This window comes from Thermobia domestica, chromosome 17 (genome assembly GCF_964235325.1).
Source record: "Thermobia domestica chromosome 17, izTheDome1.hap1.1, whole genome shotgun sequence".
NCBI lineage: Eukaryota > Metazoa > Arthropoda > Insecta > Zygentoma > Lepismatidae > Thermobia > Thermobia domestica.
The window spans coordinates 93,298,333-93,323,993 of record NC_137470.1 but is presented as its reverse complement, the minus strand read 5'-3'; the positions used below and the strand labels follow the sequence as shown (position 1 = coordinate 93,323,993).

Sequence of the window (25,661 nt, the reverse complement as noted above, 5' to 3'; positions counted from 1 at the left end):
ACTTGAAGGTTTCTGTTGCTCTGGAGATGAAAGTCTTGTATTGCTGGACGGGCCAATTTCAGGTACGGACTCTGCCTGTCCTTCAAAAGCGCTATTACCTACACAGTATATCTTCATACATTTCTGCTTTATCGACATAGTATTTGTGAATTTTTATGCTACGGATATTCGCGAACTCCGTATCCTCGATTCCAATTACCCTTCTGTATTCAGCACGTCGCAACTTTGCCTCTAACAGTTTGACAACATACATGAAGAAATTAATTCGCTTCATGATACCGATGTACACTCTTTTCACTTTAACTCACAGTCGAACACTCCAAAAGAAGGCCTCTTGTTTCAGCTATACTATTCACACAACTAAAGCTTGTCCGTGCAGGTTCAACATGCCACTGGCGACTGGCGCTAGCAGATAACCGCCTGCGTTTTGCATGAGAATGACTCATACCACTGTTTTCGGGATGACCAATTTATAATCTAAGCACATTTTCGTGCGGACTTGAGCGTTCGAGATCACGCACATCCCTTGTTAGTATTTGCAGAATGCTACCGTCTAGATAGCCAAATTAAACGAGTTCAACATTGAAGTACATCTGTAAATTAATTGGAATCATCCGCTGCTTAACAGTGGATAACGTTCTGAAATCATTGACGTTTGTGCATTGTAATATTTTATAATTTCTTAGGTTATGTTCAAACAATTTAATATTCTCACTTTTTCTGGTATTTCGAAAGTATTAAAAATCGTACTGTCAAATTTAAAAAATAGTCGTAAGAGGAGATATCTCTAAATTTCTTTTTCTTTTCTTTTTTTCAACTATTTTTTTTAAATAATGTAGAATCAAGGCGAGATCAAAATTTCGACTTTGTAGCGGTGTAGTTTTAATAGTACTGTGAAATAAAATAGTCAGGACCATATACCTTTTCAAAGCGTCAGAACTAGTGATCTAATTATGAGGCGATAAACAATATTTCCATTACATCCGCTGGCATTGCTTCATAGGACTTTTGCGAACTAAATCGCTTGAAAACCCTAATTTTTATATTGTCTTTCGATTTAGGAAAAGCAGAAAGTCAATAGAGACGTCGTTTACAGAAATGAGAAAACAGGAACATTAAAAATACTCATGTAGTGTCTAGTAGAGCCTTCCATAGGAAGTTAAACGTAGTGTGCAGGCCTTTCCGTTTACGTGGAATCTTCATACTACCATTCCATAAATTCATTTGTATTTATCACCGTCTGGAAGAATTATTATATATAGACAGAAAGTTATATGTTCTAGTAGGGTAAGCAAGTATGTTGTAGCAAGTAATGTGTGTTCTATGTAAAGGCAAGCGATATTTCTACTTGAGGTCATTTTTACAACAGATCTCGTAGACCTTGGTCAATTACAAAAAGTACAGTCACGATCAAAAGTTCTTTCCTGTCAAGAAATATTCACTATCCGTTGTATATTTTCGGTATTTTTGTCTTCCGAAATATTTTTTTTTTTTTTTAAATTGTAGTAGTATTTTTCATAAAAGTAGCGGAACATGGTTGTTTGCCAACTTGGAATTTATCGTGAACATGAAACAATTTTTGACCGAGACTGTGCATCCCATGAAAGTTGAAGTTATCCTTTCTCCTTGTATTTTTCTCATGAACTTGAGAAAGTGCGTGGTGCATTATCGACTTGAAAAGTTCCTTACTTGCATTCATATTTGGGTAATTTATAAAACATGCGGAAGGTTGACACTATATTTCGCCGTTAATTTTTTTAAAATTATTATCTAATTCCGGCAAAATATGAAATTGCCGGTGGGACTTACTACATAGTATATTGTAACGCTGCTCGTACTGTATTTTTTTATATATTATTATTTTTGTTCAAAAATTTTAGATTGTAATTTAACATGTAAATTTTTTTAAACAAATGCTAGGAAGATTGTTCTTTATTTTAACACAAGGAATGCACTGAGAGAAATCCTTTTCTTTCCCGCAGGCGGCTGGCTTAATGTTCGTGATTACGGCCTTGTATATGGTGTACCGCCAGTTCAGAGAATGTTTCCTCACGCATTTTCCACACCTGTGCCCAAAGTAGTGAAACAACTTTCGGCTCCTAGTATGGTAGTCAATCCCCAGGCCGAAATCGTGAACACGCCTTACGGGAAGAAGCTCTTGGTTCGAGGCAGGGAAGTATCAGAAAACATGCTTAAAGCTTTGCAAGCAGTGTGGTTGAAGAAACTCAAAATGACGAAAGCAGCCTGCGCGTTCAAAGTGTCCATTTCAACTCTTTGGCGCTATGTTGGATTGTTGCCTGTTTGGGTAAAAGAGAGTGAGTTAATGGACTTCTTTAACTCATTGCCTGAGCTTAGTATAAAACCAGAAACTGTAAGTGACAAAAGTAATGCCGAAGCCTCATTGAAATCCGAGCATGATAAGGAAGTTGAGTGAAGTCCTAGAACCTCACCAGTAATTTATTTTTGTGTTAAATGATTTTTCCATATGACAGTTTTTGATTACATATATATTGTAATGAAGTCATTCTACCTTATACCATGTGTAATATTACATGAATTAGATAAGTTACTTTGTGATTTAATACTGTTGAAATTATGAAATTTGTGTTTGTTTTTTTCATTTGTAAGTTAAAGAGTACAGTTCTGTATTAAAGTTATTAAGTTATCAGAACTCTGTGAGAACAGTAATATAGATTGCCAAAAAAGTTATTTAAATAACTTTTATACTTACTTTTTAGACTTTTGTTGTTGTTCTACGAAAGCTACGAATTAGGTTTATGTATTTTTGCATATTCAGTAGTGTAATTTTTCGTTATTTTAGCACAAACCCCATATCCCAGTGCTTGTGTAAATTACTTTTTTTTTTTTTACTTTTTATGATTTTTTTTCTGAACTTTTTTCTTGGGAGGGGGATATTTATGCAATTGCATATCAAATGTTCCAGTGCTGCTAGTAATTTGGGAAAATATTCTTTGAAATATTTGACAACATTCACGTCAGGGTTGTCACAGATCGACAGAACCTGGACAACTGAATAATAGAATGAACTAGTGGATCACGAAAAGTGAAGCTTAATATGCAGTAAGATGTCCGTCCAGTATCGATTTTGATATTGGAAAATACATTGATTTACATGCATTTTCAAACCTGATTTTGTAAAAAAGTTATTCACTTCAAGATAGGAAGTATTCCTCCAATTGATCAAGTCGTTCAGAAATTAAAATGAGCATTAGGGGAGAAAATACCTTTTTCAATGTGGTCATAGAATTCATAGTAGCATTGTATAGCCGCACTGGTTGCTCACACTGTTCCACAATTTGGAGATAAGGGGAAGTATTTTGCCAAGCAGCATCCAAAAACATTAACTGGTGTCGGCTTTTTGGATAGCTGTCCTTCACCTGTTCCTATCTTGTCATATCAGCTGTGACACCACACTGCACCATATATCGTTCGTAACACAGTCTACCCACTTCTTCTTTGCCGGTCTCGGGCTCGTTTCCCATTGACTTCTACAGCATCTACTCGGTGAGCTATGTATTCCAAAGGTCGTCGTCTTACATGCCCAAACCATTTTACTCTACTTTCTTGTAGCTTTTCTACTACTGGTCTCACTTTTATTGTTCCCCGAATCACTTCATTCTTAATTCTGTCCTTCCTTGTCACTCCACACATCCACCGCAGCATCTTCATCTTCGCAACATGTAACTTCTGTTCCTCTCTCTTCTTCGTCGTCCAACGTTCCACTTCGCATAATATGGCACGTCTCACTACTGTTCTGGAAACGTTTCCTTTTAAAGCGTATTGCTATCCTACAGTCACACAATACTCCTGCCGCTTTCTCCATTGTGTCCAACCATTGATAATTCTGCTGTTTCCATCTTTTATTCCTGCATTTTCCTGCAGTATTGATTCCGAGTACTTGAATTTCCTCGTCATTACCACGTCTTCTTCGTCCAGTCATATTCTTATATTCTTGATTTCATTCTTCCTGAAAAAACAATGTAAATGTTCTGTCTTGGTTTTACTAGTTCTAAGCCCTTTGCTCTCCAATGCTCCTCTCCAGGCATCTAATATACTTTGCAGTGCTGCCTTGGTCTCTCACCAGCAGGACGTCATCCGCAAAATAGCATATTCTAGGGTGATAACTCTTGGATATCATTTGTAAGTTTGTCTATCACAATTGCAAAAAAATATGGGCTAAAACTAGATCCCTGATAAAGTCCCACTTTGACTGTGAACTCTTGCGCACGTGCTCTTCACTTCTGTCCTACATCCACTGTACTTACCTTGAATGTGTGTGTTCGGAACACACTTCTTCAATGCTCACCAAATAAGGTCCCGTGACACTGTCACATGCTTTCTCTACGTCGATGAAAACTATATGAAGGCCCTTCTGGTATTCTGTGTACTTTTCCATTAGCATCCTAAGTGCAAATATTGCATCCATTGTCGATCGTCCTGGCATAAAACCAAATTGGTTCTTTGTTATTTGGTCTCTTCCCGCAATCCTGCTTCTGTCATTCTCTCTCAGAACCTCACTACATGACTCATAAATTTTATTCCTGTGTAGTTACCACATTCTTGCATATCTCGTCTGTTTTCCAAAACCGGTACAATGTAGCTGCTTCTCCATTCTTTTGGCATATTACCTGATTACAGTATTCTATTAAACAGTCGAGTAAACCACTACACTCCTTCTTTACCTAAACTTTTCCATGTTTTGATAGAGAAATTATCCAGTCCTGGAGCTTTAACACTTTTCATCTTTTTAATGATATTTTCTACCTTTACCATGGTCACAGGCCGAACCAGTCCCTGATTCGTGGATATATTTTCTCAAGTTTCCCTCGGATTTTCTTCATTGAGAAGTTTCTGGAAATATTCCTTCCATCTCTTCTTTATCTTCTCACTTGTCAGAACGTCGTTATTTTCGTCACTTGCAAAATATCTTTCTTTTCCCTCTCTCTTACATTAGATAATCTTTTCTTCGTATTTTGTTTCGTGGTTGTTGTACAACTCATTATAAGACTCGCCTTTTACTATACTAACTGCCTTCATGGCGTTATTCTTCGCTTCCTTGTATAATCCGTCAAAACTAGTTGATTAGCAGTGTTCTGCCATTTTTGTATCGTTACTACTACTCCTTCATAGCTGCTTGAACTTTTTTACTCCACCACAATGTTTCCGTATCAATGAAGCCTTTTCCTTTTGTTTATCCCTGATTTTTTTTCTGTTCTTTGAATGCTGCTGATATTCCGGTCCATTCCTCTTCCACGAGCAACTCTTCTTTCTTTATTTCCAGTACTTGGGATGTAGTAATTTGCTTTCGAATCTTTTCAGCACTTACCCCATCTAGTTTCCACCACTTCGTTCGAACATTAACATTTTGTCATCTTTTTCCTACTTTTTCTTTGAAGACATCAGCTACTACGGGGCGGTGTTGCTGGTATTAGTTTGCAGTCTTCTGCATCATATAGGTTTTGTCTCCATAAGATGAAGTCGATCTAATACCTTGAAATGCCACTCGTATGTGTAATGAAGTGTTCTTTCTTGTAGAAGATATTCAGGATAGTCAGATCGTATACTTCTGCCAGTTGTAGTATGTTCTCGCCTTCCTTACTCCTGTTTTCCAATCCATATCCTCCGTGTATTCTTTCATATCCTGATCTTGATCATCTTACATGCCCATTTATTTACATCTCCTGCTAGGACTAAGTTCTTCTTGTAGTGAACAATTCTAAAGAGTACTATCAAGGGACCAACAATAGTACGAGAAAACTATCCCCATACCATAACATGCTCGCCTCCCCCTATTATGTTTAATAGGAGTTTATTTGTATTATTCGTTTCACTATCTGTAAGACAAACACATTGAGTCTGTTCAAGAAAAACGAGCATTACTCTCATCAGAATATTTTAGACCAATTTTCAGACTTCTGCAGTTTCTTTGTTTCTTGGAGAATATTATTGAGCTTTTCTTTTTTCTTTCTTTCTTTTCACACACAGGCAAACCCCAGGATTTTCCTCTGAACTTCGCACGAGTGGCGACAGTAAAACAATGTGTCTGCAGCCGGTGCCACCGAAATGAGAATGTCTGCTGATCAGATGTTGCCAAAGTTCAACCATATCTGGGTTTATTCTCAATATTCTGGCCAAATTCTCAACTAATTTATTTTATGACATTTGGATCCCGAAGTTCCACTGCCGTATTCTTGAAAGCTCTCCATTGGTTTCTCTTCTTAGCCAACTGGATCCAATTTCTACTTTCTATTAGTTTTTCTGCGAAATCGCTTCTAATATTTTCCCCCCGTCTGTGTCGAGATCTTCCAAATGGTCTCTTTCCAATTGCGTTTCCAGTTGAAATTTTGAAATAGATAGTTCCATTCTGGCTGCTTGACATGCCTACTGAGCCTCCTAGACTAAATGACCGTAACAATGTTTGGTATAAATCACGCAGTTTCTCGTTATGGAGTTTCCGCCATTCCCCATTACCTCGTCCCTTTTGGGTTCAACTGTTCGCCTCAGGATGTTATTTTCAAATGCTTTCAGTCTGCGTTCTTCCCTCAAAGTGACAGATTTCTCAATCATACAGCATAACAGGCGTAATTATCGTTTTGTATATTTTAAGCTTCAAATTCTTTCATGGAATTCGCGAAGAGAAAAGAGTTTGGACTGAATATCACGAATTTTCTGCTTTCATTCGGCATTTAATTTCTTCGTGGACACGGTTTTTGGTCTTTTAATGTTGAACCTATACTCGTGAAAGTGTACATTTGTCGAAAGTATTGCTCGATGTATTAACGTACCCATAATTTGCAGTATTACGATCGCGACGAATTTCTATGTAATCAGCTTTTTAAATATATTTTTATTTATTTATTTATTTTTTCGTTTGACTGATTTAATGCCTATATTTTCGTTAGGTAGACAGAATACTTACTTGTTTTCGATATGCTGGTTCCTCACAACATACCCAGTAGTAATTTAATCCATGCTTTAACATATAATAAAATTTGGGGGAGAAATTTCTACTGGACTACTTCCGAATTTGTCTTTTGCATGTTAGCGCATACAAAACAAAGAATTCATCCTGCTATCCATTTTCGCACACAACGTAATTTTATCTTCGTCCGGCTTTTAGCACAGAACGTGACACTTTGTTTTGCTTAACATTGTAAGACGTTTATCAGTTGGCATAGAATTGTGCGTTTTATACTGTAAACACATGGTCCAAAAGCGTAGTCTTATAGATGTATAGCCACTCACTTGTCTTTGAAAAACCGTGTATTCTTACCGCTAGATGCAATTAAATCGAAGGTGAATTTTCTTTGGACATTACTTTATTTCAAGCCAAAGCATTAAAATGCGCTACATACAATTGCGAGAGTATGATCTTCAGCATAGAGGTTGGTGGCTTCTTTCTTTGAATACTTCGCTCTGTATAATTCACATCTCTTTTATTAAATTCAAAACTAATCACCGGAATTTGCATTCAACAGTGAAAGCATAGTTGCTAAACGCGTGATTTCTATTCCGAAGAAGGGACGAACTATGAGTTTTCTGTCGATAGGGAGAGGAATTATTTGTTCGAGGAAAAAAAAAGAAAGAAAAAACTGCTAGGTTCGTTGTATGAGAAGCAAACTATGGAAGGAAAAGCAAAAGTTAATTATTGCGTGAGTGGCGCCATTACTGTGTTTTCTGTTTAATAAGTCACTACACTAATTGAAGGAAAGCTATAAAATATCATCGAAACTCGAAAATCAGCGAAAAGTGAAAAGTGTTGTGCCATCTCATGATAACAATATAATTTTTTGAAAAGTTTTCAAATTCTCTCTGCAAGAAGGTGTGTGTGTGTGGGGAGGGGAGGTTGAATCCTTTGAATCGAATGACGGAATAGCAGCTTAAGGTGTAGACCGAAGTGTAGGAGCGATATAAAACAATACTGAGTTCAATTCCTTTGAAAATTTACAAAAGGTGTTCGACTTTGTACAATATTTTTTACTGGTGACTATTCAGAAAGCTATTTTAAAAACATTAATGATGTTTTAATTTTTTTCTTGAACCCATGGCTAAAATAGTTTATAATTACTAATAGGATAATAACAGATTACCTATATATTAATTACAATTTAACCGGTCAATAATATTTGCTTATATTTAGTTACTAAACTGACAACCAATATTCGTTCAATGGTCGTGTTATACATGGCACACGAATGCATAAACATAACTTCATCAAGATTCTGACAACATTGCACTTCGCATTGGAGTTAGTTTTATCGTGTGCTGTCTTTAAAAATTCACCATACTCGGCCTTTGTTGAGCGGGTACCATATGTGTTTATTGTACATGTGATCTTAGTTCTAGATTTCAGATGGAGTTGCGTAATTACTTTTCGTTACAATGGCTAATTAATTCATTTTCCATCATCTCTTTTCTGCGCACTGGCTTTTACTTCATCTACTTACACGCCAATTTTATATTACCTGTAAATCGTGATACAGTTAATTGAATAGTGGTTGAAGCTCAATGTCATTTTCCAGCACCAAGGCTATATGAGAGGGCCTGCTGCTTAAAGTTGAATCCGAACTACCACTTGCGTTTGGATCCGAGACAAGTAACCCGCCGCTAATCGAACCCGGGACCACACGCTAAAAATGCATTAACCATAGCTACTTGGCCACGAATAAGCACTCTTAGCATAGTTGTGACAAACCTGACCACAGGAATGAATGTTCGATACAATTTCAGTACTGTTTAATATGTTACAAAACCTGCTTAATATAGGATTATTCAAAAAGCGAGCCGGTTTCGGTACATCAAATTATGAACTTTATTTTTTCAAAACACGTTAACAAAATTCATAAACATGTTCACCACACATTCCGATTTCGGGTATGATGAATGACGTCGGGCATGTGACCACCTCTACTGCGCTGGCATGCAATAACTCTGTTCGTGAAATTCGCTATGACTGCCTGACTAACAGCCACACTGTCACGAACCAACCGCAATGTTTTGCTCAGAACGAGACTACGATGACGCCCAGGACTGTTGAACCCGTTTCAGTGAACTTGTTCATAAGCCTGCGAACTGTTGATTCATTCGGTGCCTCATTTCGCCCTAGAACCACGCGAAGTTTCCTGACAGTCGCTTCATAACTTTCTCCGTTCTGATAAAATATGTTCACAATTAGCACACGTACGCTATAGTAAACTGCTCCATGACTAGACACAGACTGAAGAAATGCGAGAAATTCAGACTAAGACGACAATCGTAATGTTTGTAAATAGAGCAACAATACAAAACAATGTCGGCAACCGAGAAACAAAAATTTGCCAGACGATCCAAAGCCGGCGCGCTTTTTGAATAACCCTATATTTACCAAAATGTCAGCTACCATGTTTTATGCGAGTCAGCACCTGTTTCTTATCTAATATCGATTCAATATCTATTTTCTCTTAGTTCTTTGAATAATTTTTAAATGAACAGAAAATTTCCTCACTTCACACGGTTTACATTGTAATTTATTATTATTATTATTATTATAAGCTCTGTCTTTCACCCTTGCGGTATCAGCTATAATTTTGACTATGAAGCTTTTCTTACGTACGTTCTTGCGAATAGCGTTTCATCAGAATTGGACTTGACAAGACAGTGTTCCTTGTTAGGTCTTCCTGTTAAATACTATAACTTTACATAATAGTGAATTCGTGATTCTGAGTTTTCATAATTACATTATTTTGGCTCAAGCATTCCGGGCTCAAATTAATAGGAAAATAATGTATCGTACCTACGTGTGATTCATATTTAAACTCGTTTGTTCATATAATGATGAGTGAGTGGAATTCTTTTTCTTTTTCTTGGAAGCACTTGATCCTAGCTTCAGACTCTTTGTGGCTGAGTGGCTAACGTGGATACTGTCAGTGCGTGTGGTGCCTGGTTCAATCCCGTGAGGATGTGGTTCTGATTCCACTTCAAACAGTAGGTCCTGTGCTGAAAAGGGGCATTCAACTCAATCCAATTCTTACTTCAAAAATTAGGTACAGAACATATCAAATGGACCCATTCAAAATAGTTTACGGAAAGTTATTTGTATGTACGTTATTAGAGCTCCCAGATTTTAAGACTGAAAAACCGGAACCCCCTATGAAACTTGACAGGATAGTCATAGTTATGTACTTGATTTTTGCTGAAATATCATAATTAATGAAATAATAGGTCAATACTCACCAAAACTGACTAGTAAAAACTTTACTTTTTAAATGTCGCACGAATGATGATAACTTGTTTTGGAGAAAAACGCAGGACATTTGAACTTTTGAGCAGTTATTTCGGGGACAAATGATGTAGATCTGGGACGTCTAGGAGCCGTATGTGTAATGTTGATATGTTACTTTTCCATATTGTAGGATCTTCGAAGAATGTTTAATATGTAAATGTACATCATAAAGTTTTACTTTGACTCGTTTGAAAATTTATTGAACTGTAGTGGTTTTCAGTGTAGAATATGAGCTTACGAAACATACAACTCACTGTCCAGTTCCATAACTTAAGGAATCGTGAGTTTACTGCTGCAGAAACAAAAGCTTGCTAGTGGATCCTAACTTGTAGCAAATCAATGCAGTCTCTGATAGTAATGTATATACTTCTTAAAGAAGAATATCTCACCTTTAAGACATATAGGTTTACATATTTTGTGTTATGTACCTTAAGCACGTAAATGTTTCTCGACAATGAATATGGGTACTACCTTCAACAAGTTGGGGCGACACCACATTTTTATCTCGATATGAGGGATTTTTTCGATCGCATACTCCGTGAGAAATGGATAGGTAAAACAAGAAGTGCTGCGGAGCACCCACCTTGATTTCCGGATTTAACTGTAGACTTCTTTGGTAAACTCTTAAAATCACAATGTACACCGAGAAACAACAAGCAGTCGAAGATCTAAGAGAGCAAATTGAACAGTCCTTTGATTCCATAACATTAGTAGCAGTACAAGCGATATTTTTATTGTGTGACGGTGTATTACATCTACTAGTTTGAACATTTATGTCCTTAAGATATACAACACTACAAAAATTGTATAGCTGTCCGCTTGTAATTACTGAGGTACTCTGTTCTAAAGAGTGTATACAATAATTTTAGACATCCTGTATTATTACAGCTTACTTCGGTTATAATGCTTTATATCATTCCATCTTTTCTCATTACCTAAAGTTCTTTTGTCTGTGCTGTTTACAACTAAGCGCTCGGTATTCCTCCGCGTACCTTGAATTTTAGCTGTGTATCTTGTCTGTCTTAATCTCGATTTAATTGACTGCATTATATTCGATGACGAATTCGTGTTGTGAATTTCAGGTTATGAAACTTACCCGTCTACTCGTTAATACCGTGTCCTTCGCATAAGACATTTTCGAAATCTTTCAGCCTGCGTTCACCTTGCGAGTTAGCACCCGACTTACACATCCATATAGTACAATGTACAAAAATATGCATTCATGATTTTGTAGAGAAATTGTTCTATCAGATGGGCAGGTCTTTCCTAATTAAATGTGCACTATGGAGAAGATTAGTTACTTCAGTTCGACATTTAAATTATTATGAATTTTAATATTATTTAAGTTGATTACTACATTATTTTCTAATCTTGAAAGATTTCTTTTAGTAGTCTGTAAAATTACTTTTAAACGTTCGATGACAACCTTGTTTGAAGTTACAAACGTTTTCTTGTTCTTTGTGTAAGTGCACTAGCTATATAAAGAGCAAATATAAATTTCAGTACCTTCTTTCCTCTTTCTCAGACATGCTGTTTAGTCATGTAATCATTAAGGACATCGAGCTAACCCCTAGTTTTTATACCAGTGAATATATAATACTGTCTAGTCGAAATATTTAAATTGAATTACGTCAGTTATGCTTGAGTTCAGGAATATTTTCCACGTAATTTTGGCTCTCCTTTCTTAATGACTAAAATTCAAAATTCATGTGTAGAAATTTGCTTTTCTGAGAAAACGAAATCACAGTCATGATGGGGTGTCTAAACGGAAACCAAAAGTGTATTTTCAAATTGAACTTATAAATTGTTGACGACGTAATAATTTTGATTAATGTTCAGTTTCATGTTGGACTGAATGGGTAATCGATAAGCGAGCATATGAATTTAAAGTGTTTGGGAAACGAGATTCATTGGCATATTAATTTGGAACTATGTAATTCAGGATTTTTTTAAATGGTAGTTTGTGTTAATTTGGTGTTACTACGTATCGACATACCTTAGATAAGTTTTACCATACATTACATTTTTACTTCATTCAATTCAGTAGACTTAACTGATGTGAACGGTCTGTAATTCAATCGCAAATAGAAGACGACATGTCTGTGAGTTTTCTCGATCTTCACTTGCAATCTTAATTTCTCTAACTCTTCCGTCCTCATTTACTTCATTATCCGTTACCTCCAGCATCCAGGCCATGACTAAAACGTCAAAAATTACATTTCATTTCCTGTCAAATATTTCTGTTATATTCATGATGGATGGTACACATCAGAATCACGTTACGCGAATTTTAAAATAATCATTTTAGAAGAGTGCACTAGAATTCACAACGCTGTGTGAAATAAGTTTTTAAGCTTTGTATTGTACTTTCACATGCGCAAGTTATTGATTGTAAAATTTCGTGTGTGCTTGTGTATTGCGTTGGTGTGATTAAAATGTTCATTGTTACGTCCGATGAGAAAGCACGTTTGTTACGCAACCAATGGATGGTATGATGTTATGAACTCGGAACATGTTGAGAATACACGCTAGGATGCACAGTCAGCCAGGAACTGCTGTATTGTCGAAGAGAGCGCGTGAAAATGTACCATGGAGAACACACAATTCCTAATAGTTTTACTTTGCGAGTTCCAACGGAGACATTATGCATATATAGACCAGAAACACATCAACAGTGCATTTGGGTTAAAAGAGGTGAAAGAACAATCCGTTCGCCGTTAGTTTGTAAAAATTTCGTGCTGGTAACACATTTAAAAATGAACCTCGCGGCCACCGACCAACAGGATGTTTTGATGAACTCATCAGGAACATTATTAAAGCGGATCCTCGGAAAAGATTTCGTGCTATTGCAAGCGATTTAGGCAAACATCATACCACTGTCGTTCGGCGGCTGCGCGCAGTCGCTAAGGTGGAAAAAATTGAACTGCAGAGTGCCGCATGAGTTCACATCGGCTAACGAAGACTCTGGAGGTTAGCAGATCTCTGAGTGTACGGGATAGTCGAGAAGGTTTTCTGCATTGCCGCTTTTGATAAAAAACAATCTGTTATGACAATTGTAAACGTCAGGACAGTGGTTGGATTGTGGTTATTTTCCAGAATGATTTCCAAAACCACCTGTCCACCCACAGAAGGTATTTATTGCTGGTATAATGGTCTATGATGGGATGATCGATCATGTCTTTCTCCATTGAGGCGAAACTATCATTTTGGATTGTTACATAGTTGACCTCCATGAAATATACACCACAAACGTGTCCGCAAACGTCCAACAGTGACAATCAGACTTGCTGTTGTTTAGTTTGCTGAAGTTTAGTGTCTCTTTTAACATCGATGCTATGAGAGTTGGACGTACAGTTTAGGGTGTAATCCGAACAAGTGTAATGTGTTCGAGTTTCGCTGTTTTCCCACCAGTTATCGAATCCGGGAGCCTGTACATCAAAAGCACGCGCGCTAGCCACTAGACCAATGGGGGAAACGTGGTGTACTTACATTGTACGACTCGCTCAAAAAATGGCGCTGACTCTTGAAGAGTTGCAATCTAAAACCCTTCCTCACCCAATGTATTCACCTGACGTCTTTTCCACTAACTACCACTCTTCTGGCATCTCGATCACTTTCGAGGGAAGAAGTTTCCTGATGATTGGGCGATTGAGAGCTTCTAAATCACAGAGTTGAGACATTCTTATTTTGTCATACAATCCAATTGTTCGTTGATTGATGTCATGTGTGTGGTTACAGCTGAAGACTACTTTCCAGTTATTATTCGTTAGAAGTGACACATTCAGCAGACATTTCAATCGCACTAACATCATATATTATGTAATATTAATGTTATTATTGTTGACCGAAAACTGCTAGAACTGTGAAAGCTATGCAGACTTGTTTCGATTAGGACCAAAAATTAGATTTCTGGGCCTTCGAAAGCTATAATCATGTTAGCCCATCCCGTATGAGGGATGACATCCCTCGGTGATCACACTACTTTAGGAATTGGGAAAGAAGGAAGCGGCCTGGTACCATTATGTTAGGTACCATCCTGGTGTTTGCCTGGTGTGAATGAAAGAAACTCATGAAAAACCTCACTCAAGATGGCTCTGAAAAACCTCGGCAATCGAACCCGGGGCCGGTCGCACCAAAGGTAAGAGCGTTAGCGACTGCGCTACCTGAGGCCACGAAACTTGTTTCGAACAGAGTAAACACTTCTAATTCTTACTCCATATTTGTGCACTCAGAAATACATGTTTTGTTGAGTTAGGAACATGGTAACATGTGTACTTGTGAAGCATCGACAAGCTTCAGTTCAACTTTCGACTGAAAGTTAGTAATACAGTGGCATTATTTGACAACCATAGTAAAAACAATCTTTTAAACATGTAGTATGTAAAAGGAATTTTTTTTATCATTCAGACCAGAATGATGTGGAATAATATATTTTATTGGTTATTGTGGCACGCACTTTTTCCGAAAGTGAAGAACATGATCTTTTGAAAGTGATATGAAGAGACTACTCGAAGCATTCGTGACTGGGTATAGAATAATTAGGTACAATAATCATTAGAAATTACTGATGCTTGAAAGTAACGATAAACCAACTCAGGACAATACATAATTATGTTCAATGAATTGTTTTCATTGGCGTTATGAACTTTTTCTATGTAGATTATAGTGTGTGCCATGTATCGTTAATGAAAACACTTGTAAGTTTTTATAATCCAGATATTGTTGTTGTTGGTTCTTTTGTATTGTTGTGAGATATTGATCAAACACAGTGTTTAAAATATTCTGATGACTAGGATTCAGCGATCCAAAAGTAGCAGCTTATTAAGTTGGGACCTAAAGTAATAACTAAATGAATACAGTAGGAGACTGAGAGAAGCATTGCGTAACAACGAACATTGTCAAATATGATCCTTATTCCTGTTTTACAAAAGTAACGCAATTTGATCCCGAGATGTTCAAAACACACTCTAGTTCAAGGGATGTTTTTGGAGTTCGATGCCCGACGAAGTCTACTAGCATGTTTCCGTTATTGACGTGCATATGCATCCAAATGGATTTTATATTCCTTTCTGGATAGTCAGGTGAAGACATTAAACACCATACTTAATATATCTTGTGTAATAATAGAGAAATGATTTTATTTATGATATGTTTCGACTTAAAAATCTTTTCTTTTAATTGAATAATAAATATTCACAAATATATCTCGTTAAGAATTACATTAAACAAGTCTTAATTACGAACTATTATACATTTGATAATAAAATTTTGTATTTGCTTCTTAAAACTAATATCTAAATAACGCTGTTACTTGAAGGTTAAAGGTGAAGTCAGTTATATATACATTCAGTTACTGGTGCTAACGTGTTATATTACATTATAATGCTTTGTTTATACTTTGTGTAATAAGGTTGAATTTTTAGAACTTTTTATATGAAATGCCTGTGAAACAATTTCACATAAAAAAGCTCAAATCACAGATACGAAAAAAGTAACTGTGTTAAATATATTGTACTGTTAATGTATAACTAATATATGTACTCAATTTTGTATTAAAGGAATCTCAGGTTTTTTATTTATGTTTTTCTTCTTATCTCTGCTAATACTCCTTTCACTATATGTTCTCGAAAAATGAATTTTCGCAACATCCATCTTTTTTGCTCAGAAATGTGGATTAAATTTGCTTCAAAATAACTTAAGTGCAGAATGCTTACATCTCATGTTAGTTTCTCTAGAACTGAAACACGCTAAAATAGTTTTTAGAAGCTTAATTATCGTTCTCGCAGGATGAAACAGATAAAGTACATCTGTAATGTTCAATCGAGCTATGTATCAAGTAGTAGTGACGTCGTTGAACTGATAGTCACAATCAAGAGAAATAGTTTGTTGAATATGAATTTCACTATTCAGCTGTATTAAGTATGGGTACAGTTTTCTCCAGAAAAATAGGAAATTCTATTTAATATTAATACATCATAGCATGAAATATGAATATAGTTTATTTTAGAAAGGAAGCTTCTGATGGAAACAAGGAAATTTGTCATTTTCTTATTGGAGTAGATGACAAGTATTATTGCAACACGTTACCTACAGCCTCTAGTAAGCCAACAACCAGCTTGCATTACATACGCTGACATTTTCGAATACTACAACTGCTTAAGAAGTTTAAGCAGGTAGGGAAGTTCAGTACAATAATAGTGGTGTTCGTTCCTTTTGTCAGTTTCATTATTCGAGGCATCCATTTCCAAACGAGCTCATGTCCAAAGATTATATTGTCTGAGATTCAACACCGCATATCTCCAATTTTGGCGAATTTGAGTTTTTAATACCATTAGAATCAGTATAGGGTGGCGCACAATCTGGTTAAGTAGTACACCTATATTACGGCAAACGGCTCTGTTATTCCCTCAAAGTAATACCGCTTATAATGAGGCTGAAGCTAATTTTTAGACACTTTTTTGTCTCTGCTGTAAAATTGGTGAAATGTTACTTACGCGGTACTGAACCTCAGACGACGATATATAATATACTATGTTGCTATTTGTTATCGGACATCCATGCCAGTACGTTAATCCAATCTCTCAGCACCAGTCTTATAGAAGCATTTTTTGCTGCAATGATGTCCCCAATCCTTCGAGGAAGAAGACTTTCCATCATTTGCTATACGTGTCGACGGGAATCTTCGCCCATTCATCCTCCCAAGTAACAAACAACTCAGTGGTGTTTTTGAATGCCAGGGCCTGGCTCTCAAGCAGCGCTCCAATTTGTCCCATAAGTGTTCAGTGGAGTTAACCTCTGGACTTTAGGCTGGCAAGTCAAGTTTTTCCACACCCATGTCCTCGAACCACGTATTTATAATGCCTGCCGTGTGACATGGAATATTTCGTGCTGAAACAAGTATTGGCCAATACCGAATTGTGCACATGTTGTCGGTAGCGCAGTGTTGTCTAGAATTGTTTGGTATGCTTCAGTATTCATGTTTCCCGAACAAGAGGAACAAGACCACACCACGGAAAGCAGGACCATACCATGATGGAACCTTCGCGTAATTTCACTGTGGGTACAATACAGTCCTGTAAATAGTTTTCCGGGCATATGCCACACCCACACACATCCATCGGATCACCAAATCGGGTAGCGCGATTCATCACCCCATAGGACGGATTTTCATTGGTCGAAAATCCAGGCGTTCCTTGCACCACTGTAAACGACGGGTCGCACTGCAGGCAATGAATGATATATAGCTTGTAAACTGCTACTCGACCATGAAACCAAGTGCGGCAGTCTCCTGAGGGACGGTAGATCACTTGCTTCACTATTGGAAGCCGATCGAAACTCCTGTACCGCCATCTCTAATGACGCTCTCAGATTTGAATTCACCACAGGTTTCAGGCATCGACGGTCACGATCTGTTAATATTTTCGCTTTAATGGGGCTGGGTCGGCATGTAATAACTTCTCTCTCTCTCTCTCTCTCTCTCTCTTTTACTTCACGATAACTTCACACACTGTCGTCTGGGGTACTTGAAATTTCTTAGAAATATCACGGGTCGAATGTCCGAACCGATGATCGTTCTTCTTTACGCCTAAGTTCGCGTCTTCTGTCCATATTGACTGCTGTAGCTGATGTGCGTGTATGCTCAACAAGTAACGCCTTTTATAGATTATATGACGTTCACAAACGATTCCGAACATCTGAGGGGCGTCCGGTGACGAATGGCCACATAGCGTATATATTATAAAAGGGTGTTTAAACTTCAATGTTACTTACTTTTAATTTGCTACCAAAGAATAGAAAATTGAAAACTTTATTACCTGTAGAATGAAAATAACACATGTTCCACTTAAGAGTGGAAGATGATGTCAGAAAAGTGTCCTCCTCCTGGAATTGCGGCAAGTAATCAGTTCTTTGTTAATATTCTCATTGCAATTTGCGCATTAAACGCACGTCAGTTGCTGGGGTAGAGCGATAATGTCCTTAAGGCCGTGAATTGTTTGTGGATGGGTGACATACAGTTGTTCTTTCAAATAACTCCACAGATAAAAAATCTGAAGGTGTCAGGTCACATGACGTATGTTGCCAGTTTATGTCCGCGCTGCGTGGAATTATCTGCAGCAACTAATCTCTTCTTGGCTACTGTACTATTCTTGACTACTGCGTCATTTTTTCTTCTAATATTTCTATTCTTGGTTAATAGCCTATCTTAAATTCTTTGATTTCTTTATAGATTCTCCTTCTTTCTTCAGCTTCATACCTCCCTTGGAAGTCTAGATTTTTTTCTCTCTCTCTCGTTCTTATTAAATTACTGGCAAACTGACACTTTCCCTCATATATTTCCTTGTTCGATTGGTTTCCAATTGTAGCCACATTTGTCTTGCTTTATTTATTTCTTGGATCACTATATCACACTCTTCGTCATACCATGCCGTTCTTTTATTCTTCTAATTCCTGTTACTTTTATTCTTCTAATTCCTGTTACCTTTATTTTTCTAATTCCTGTTACTTTTATTCTTCTAATTCCTGTAACTTTTTCTGCCGTGGGAGCAGGCGGGTCAGTGGTAGAGAGCTTACCTCTGGTGCATAATGTCCTGGTTCGATCATTACCCAAATAAGTTCGTGGCGAACATCATCATGTCTGTGGGTTTACTTGAGATACTCCTGTTTGCTCTCATATTCTCATTCCACCAATTCTTCTATCATTCACTCGCTTTCATCGTCGTCTCCCTATAGCTTAAAGAGCATAATTGTGGGACGTTAAACTGAAAGATTTCATTTATATTTTTCTACCGTGTACTTTAACTAACACACGGTACTTCTTTGTGTAACTAACACACGGTAGTTTTAATGTTTGAAAACTAAAATTCGTTACTAAGTCTTCATAGGGGACATACTTGAGTAGAAACCGGTTTTCTTGTATGCAAGCACTTCTAAAAATTTAAACTGTATATTTTCTATTGTATCGGAGTATTTAGTGAAATTTGGTGTCCAAACAGTAGAACAGTATTCTAATTTTGACCTCACATACGAAAAATATAACCTTATAAATGCTGATTCTTTGTAGAAATCCTGTCTTACCTTATAAATTAAAGTAGGTTTCTATATGCACTACTCGTTATTGCGTACTCCCAGTTTCTTCATTCCACCACTTCATTCATTACTCATCATCACCGTCTCCTTTAGCCTAACCTGCATAAACGTGGGACGTAAAACAAAGATTTCATTTTCTCGCACTTCTTTTATCGAGATGTAGTACACAAAATTGTCAAGGGGTTAGTTATTCATATTTTATATATAACATTTTAATGGCATACATTCTTTTTAAAGTTCTTGTATCACAAGTCTTTAAGTATGACCCCGCGTAGCGTAGTTACTAACGCTCTCGCCTTATGTACGAGCGGTCCTGTGTTCGATTCCTAGTGGGCACACTCGGTCGTGAAAACACCGAAGTCCAACTTCAGCTCCATCTTCATCGGAGATTATTCCAACTTCGTCCGGAATAACATGTTCAAAATGACCGATGTTAATGTCGAATGCATAGCTTTCCGAGTCTCTCAGATGAATAGTAACACTCCCGACGTCATTCAAGTGCAACTTTCGCCTCCATTGTCATCTGGAGATAGTGAAAAATATATATAAAAAAGACAATGACAGATATTGTTTCACTCGTTTTTTACTTTTAAAATATAATTTATTGCATAAGCCATGTCCTTCCTGTGCGCAAAACGGGTACTTCAGCTAATCTGCAATTATGATGGAAATCGATGTTCTAAGTAGAAATATAATCTTGTCAAGATGCTAGTTTTCCTGTAATTTGTATTTAATAAATCTCATTTGACATGTTTGGAATTAGCGTATTTCAGATAATCAATTTCACATTGCACTGATATGGAAAACTTGAACCTAGATACATAAGGTAACATAAAATATTGCGTAGTCAGTGGAAATTAGTAAAAGCTCGGCATCATGTTGCCAGAGGTCTCCGACATGTGCACAGCGAGTAAGACGACGCATAGCATGACGTCAGCGTGACCATAGCACCACATCTGTTTGCTCGCCCAACGCGAAGCAGTTGAATGAAAGCGACGAGACAATTTGTGTCAGAAACCTGTTAAGATGCATTATGATTCTCTTACAACAACATGGCCTACAGTCATTTGGTTAACTTCACACGAAGAATTATTTGGAAAGTGGAAGAAGGATGAAGTGTGACCTAGAAGTTTGATATTCCCCAAAGCATTGTTTCACTTGCATGGGGAGCACTCCGAACCACAGAGAATAATGTGCGAAGGAAAGTTAGTGGCCAACCACAATCAACTACAGCAGCGGACGACCGCTATGTTGTGTAACAGGTAAGAAGGGACTGACTTCAAACAGAGGATATAATTGCAAATACATTTAACAGAACTGCAAGGCGTCCAATCTCTCGTTCCGCAATGTCGCGTAGACTCGATAGGAGTTCTCTTTGTGAGACAACCGTCACGTTGTTTGCTTAACACCCGATAATTCTGTCGATACCGTTTGCAGTGGTGTCAAGAACATCAGGACTGGCCGAAGAGAAGTGGGTCGCGTTTTCTTGTCAGATTAGAGCAGATTCCATCTGAGTAGTGATTCTGAACGTACACTCATCTGGTGAGGTAGGAAAATGCAAAGAACCCAGGAACGTTGTCAAGAACACAGGCACGTGATCTCTTGGTGATCCAGTTGTTCTTGTGTGGGAGGCATAATGTTGCATCGTCATACCGACCACCAATTTTTTTAACGTGATACACTCACAGGTCAACGTTATTGAGACACTGTAATTCTTCCCCACCTGCTTCTTTTCAGAGATGCAGTTGATCCCAACTTCTTTATGGATAATAGTGCGTAACTGTATCGAACAGTCGAAGTGGCTGAGCCCCTGGACGACAGATTTTGGCGAATGGACTGGCGTGCGTGTTTCTCGACTTAAATTCCATCAAGTACATTTGGGGTGCAATAGGGAGACGTCTTGCACCACATCCAGATTCACTAAGGATCATGCAAGAGCTGGTGGAGAAAAGAAACTCTGTACTCCATTACACGTCTTTACCAAGCTTGTGAGAAGCATACGGACACGTTGCAAATGATGCATCACTATCGTTGGTAATCACACATCCTTCTAAGGACCATTTTACGTACTCCTGTAATGTCACGGGGTCAATCATGAGTCGCAGTACCCTTAGTGTCAGTTATTGTCTCTGTATAGAAGTGCCATTTTTGTTCTAGTCACAGGTTTCTTTCTGTTGTTTTTTGTATCATACTGTAACACTACTTTCTTTGTATAGTTCATTTTTTACCGATCTATGCCACAGGAATTTCGTCTTTAAAGTATGTACACCAGTGTATTATAAAATTTATCAACGTAGACGTCTAATACTGTCACGTTACTCGTATGAAACATTCTCTGGTGTATGGATTTCCTTTAATTTTAATTCGTCTTTTTCAGCGGGTTAACGTAAATATCATGTGGGGATGTATTATGATCATTTAAAATAAGTTGCTATTCGGTAAAATAAAATTAGTTAAGTGTCCTTGCTTCTGCGGTTATGAACCCTCAAGGCCCTGATGTCGTATGGCTAATTTTTAATAATTATAGTTCATTAAAAAATCAACAGTCTAAATAAGCTACACCGATTTATTCACCAAGCCATTATTTGTTAGTTTGAAACTCTGTTGGCTTGGATAAAAATACCTGACTACACTTTAAGTTGAAGGATTTTACATTAACTGAAAAGAAACGAAATTTTTCATAGAATAAGGAATATGTCAAGGATCATGATTTGTTTGCGTGCAATCACTTTAATTACTGACAGATTGACTATTCCGGTATTTCGTCGAATTGATGAATATGTCATGGAGCTAGGTGTTTCTGGCTGTAGATTGTGTGACTATAAGATATTTCTCAGATTTGTTCGAGTTTCACTATCAATCCTTCATTACTTTATTCTTATTAGGTATTTCACTGAATAAAAAGTGTTAATTCCTAAGCCGGGTTTGAATTACCCACCATTTATTTTATCAATTTCGTCTATTCAATGACACACTTTGGACCATTTCTCTATTAATTGGTATGGTTCACTTGCTAATTTATGTAGAAAAACACTAACATAAGAGTAGTTTGCAGTTCGTATATTTCGATACCGCAAATTATATCTGTTATAATTACATGATATAGAAAGATGACATGCTAAAACGCCAAAACTGCGTGCTACCTTTGACCAGATTTGAAAGTCGGAAGATTTATACAGGAGCATAAAAATTACTGTATTTGACGTAGAATTACCACACACTGCACCTTTAGTAACAACATTATAATAACAGTAAAACAGCGCATTACATTCATATGTGCAAATAAAGAAAATATGACGTAGATACTGTATATGATGCAGTTTGTGACGATTTTGCGAAATTTAGGGAGTCAGCTCAATAGTAATGTATACCACTTTCTCGAAAAACAGAGAAAAGATAATTTAATTACACGTTATTATTTTTTTTTACAACATGAAGAAAACATATTTGGTGCGAGAAATGTCCTGTGGCTGTTGGACAACTTTACTGCAAAATTATAGACTCTGCTTTTCAGAACTGACAGAGATCATTTTAATGAGATCTTGCAACACTTTTCTTCGTTCGACCGCTATTATATTGACGTTTTGTGTATACATGAAAAAAGGAAAACAAAATGAATTTAATAAAATGCGAATATATGCATGTATTGACACACAGTTTAGTAGAAATTGGATATTTTTGTTTCTTCAGCAATCAATACAGTTACATATTCTATACATACTCTGGAATATCAAACGGTCGTCATCATTGTTTTCGTTTTCTTTCTTCAGTTTCCTCCGTCATTCCAGAAGTCACGTGAGTGAATGGTAAATAGGTGGTACATATTTAAGATGATCATCTTTGGCATTTTCGTGTTTCTTTGTATTTAATAGCTTTGGTTCGGTAAATTTTGACTGAAATGTAACATTTTGTATTTCAAATATGTCTTTCTTTTCTCATCTGTCCTTTAACAGGATTTACATATCGTTTTCGTTTTGTGTCTGAATAGCAATATTTTATTTTATATTTTCGCGGATGCTCATGAGGAACACGTAACATTGTAGTTCGATGGGCTGCATTAGGTTTTCTAATTTCAGTGCATTCAATATTAGTAATCTTTGCAGGTAAAGACTTGGGCTTACAAAAATCAGCCTCTTGCATTTCAGTTACACATGGCTTTCAGCCTCTTCTGTCTTGGTATGGCTTATCAGCTCTACTTACTGAGCAGTAGTATCAACATATTTTTACAATCGCTTTCTCTTTTGTGTGGATCCTTGGGTGAGATACGCAAATTAAAATTTCAGTTGTGAAGGATGATTCTGAATTAGGAAACTTATAGAGTTAGAATTCTATGACTTAAAAGCGCAGAAGGCACATGAGAATATGAGGATCGATGTAGCATATTGTAAAGACAATATTTCTGTGACAGTGATAGCATTCGATTTATAGCAGACTTTGCCGACTCCTGATCTACGTGCTGGTGAGATGTTTTATCAATTTTGAAGATATAACTACTGTGTTCATGAGAATAGTACTAGACGGTACACTGATGTGATTATTTCATGTTTACTTGCGTATTTTGAGTGAAAGAACTTGGAACTACCTGGTGTCAGGCCTCCATATTTTACCTCGGGTGGTAATTAATAAAAGATACTGGTTAAAAGGCACCACATTAAAGTTTCTCGCTCCAATTTCTTAAACTATATCACGTTATGCTGCAGTTATTGTTTAAATGTTTATTTGTGAAAGACATTAAAATTATAAGGCTTTTTCGGGAAACTTCGTCAAAAGAAAACTAAACGCTCAGAAATAAATTACCCGTTGTGAATATTTTCATAAGAAGTAATTTTTGTATTAGCGTAGGTTATTAATGAAATACTTGAAATATGAAGAAAATCGCCTGAGTTGTTTTTGAGAAAAATGTCCGGGAAAAAGAACTCACCCCAAGAGTAAACTACCCCTTGTATATTGTTTCATGAGGATTAACTTATCTCGTGTTATGGGGTTGCTAATGAAACATTTATTTATGAAATATATGAACAAAGTCGCCTGACTTGTTTTTGAGAAAATCGTTCAAAAAGAACTCACCCCAAGAATAAACTTGAGAAAATCATTCAAAAAGAACACATCCCAAGAATAAACTATCTTTCCCGGATTTTCGTAGAGAAATCACTGATTCACAGTATAGAATTATTAACGAAATGTTGGTGTATGAAGTTTGAATAAAATCGTTAGAACCGTTTGCGAGATGTTTCAGTTTTACCCTTACTTTTGGGAGTAGGAAAAAAAATTCGAAAACCTCCGCTAGAGGATCTTATGAAAACTTCAAGTTTAAAAGTTCTTGCGGATACGTTGACCAGTATGGTCTATAGACAAGTCAACATGTTTACATGGGATGAACGAAAAGAGAATGCATTCAAAAATTACCTTTTCAGCATGTAAGGGCCGTGAAACGTTTAATCCTATTATCTGATTATTTTTTTAATTTATTTTTTAAAATTTTTTTTTACGATTACCATACTTTCTTCTTTCTATCCTCGCTCGAAAGTAAAAACAGAGATTGAATTTTTAATTAAATATTGGTGTATAAATACTGCCACTATCAATATCTCTGAAACATGATATTGCTTCATCCATCTGACATACAATTTATGCATCTAGGTTGTATTTAAACCTTCAGGTAAATATTTCCTCTAAGGAGCTGAAGACCAACAGTAGTGGGGTTCACGGAATAAAAAACTCTTAGGACGTTTTATTACTAAATTTATTTATTTTATAAGAAGAACACAACAGGCTTAATGCCCAGTTATAGTGTCTTGTACATAATTATCTAACATACAGTATTATTCATACACAAATATACAACGTTTAATTCTGCAGATATTATTGCCTTACAATTGTTTTGAACTTATTTTCGGACATACTGAATACATTTACCTCATGAAATCTAATTATTTCGTTATATGAAGCACATATTCTCCACAGAGAAGACTGACTTACGTAATATATTAGTTCTTGCTTTTCTACAATACAGTGTCCCAGTGTTTGCTTTTTTAGTCTTACCTGTTTGGACACGTCATAATACTTCTGAAACTTCTTCTCGACAAACAATTTTACCGTTTAATAATTTATGTAAGAACAACAAATCAAAAGCCGATCTCCTTTTTTCTAATGTTTGAAAACTAAAATTCGTTACTAAGTCTTCATAGGGGACATACTTGAGTAGAAACCGGTTTTCTTGTATGCAAGCACTTCTAAAAATTTAAACTGTATATTTTCTATTGTATCGGAGTATTTAGTGAAATTTGGTGTC

The 25,661-nt window shown here is 36.6% G+C and overlaps 1 protein-coding gene across 5 annotated transcripts in view; it reads left to right on the top strand.

Moving 5' to 3' along the window:
* The window catches only part of LOC145673891 (uncharacterized), a 286,927-nt gene that overhangs the window by 207,013 nt on the left and 54,253 nt on the right, over positions 1 to 25,661 (top strand). The window contains exon 7 of one of the 5 annotated variants that reach the window (XM_081743692.1): positions 1,983 to 13,516. The exons of the other annotated variants lie outside the window; for them this stretch is intronic. Within the exon in view, the coding sequence (XP_081599818.1) occupies positions 1,983 to 2,434 (452 nt within the window). The 3' untranslated portion in view covers positions 2,435 to 13,516. Of the gene's footprint in view, positions 1 to 1,982; positions 13,517 to 25,661 lie in introns of those variants that run through there. 5 annotated transcript variants of the gene reach the window in all.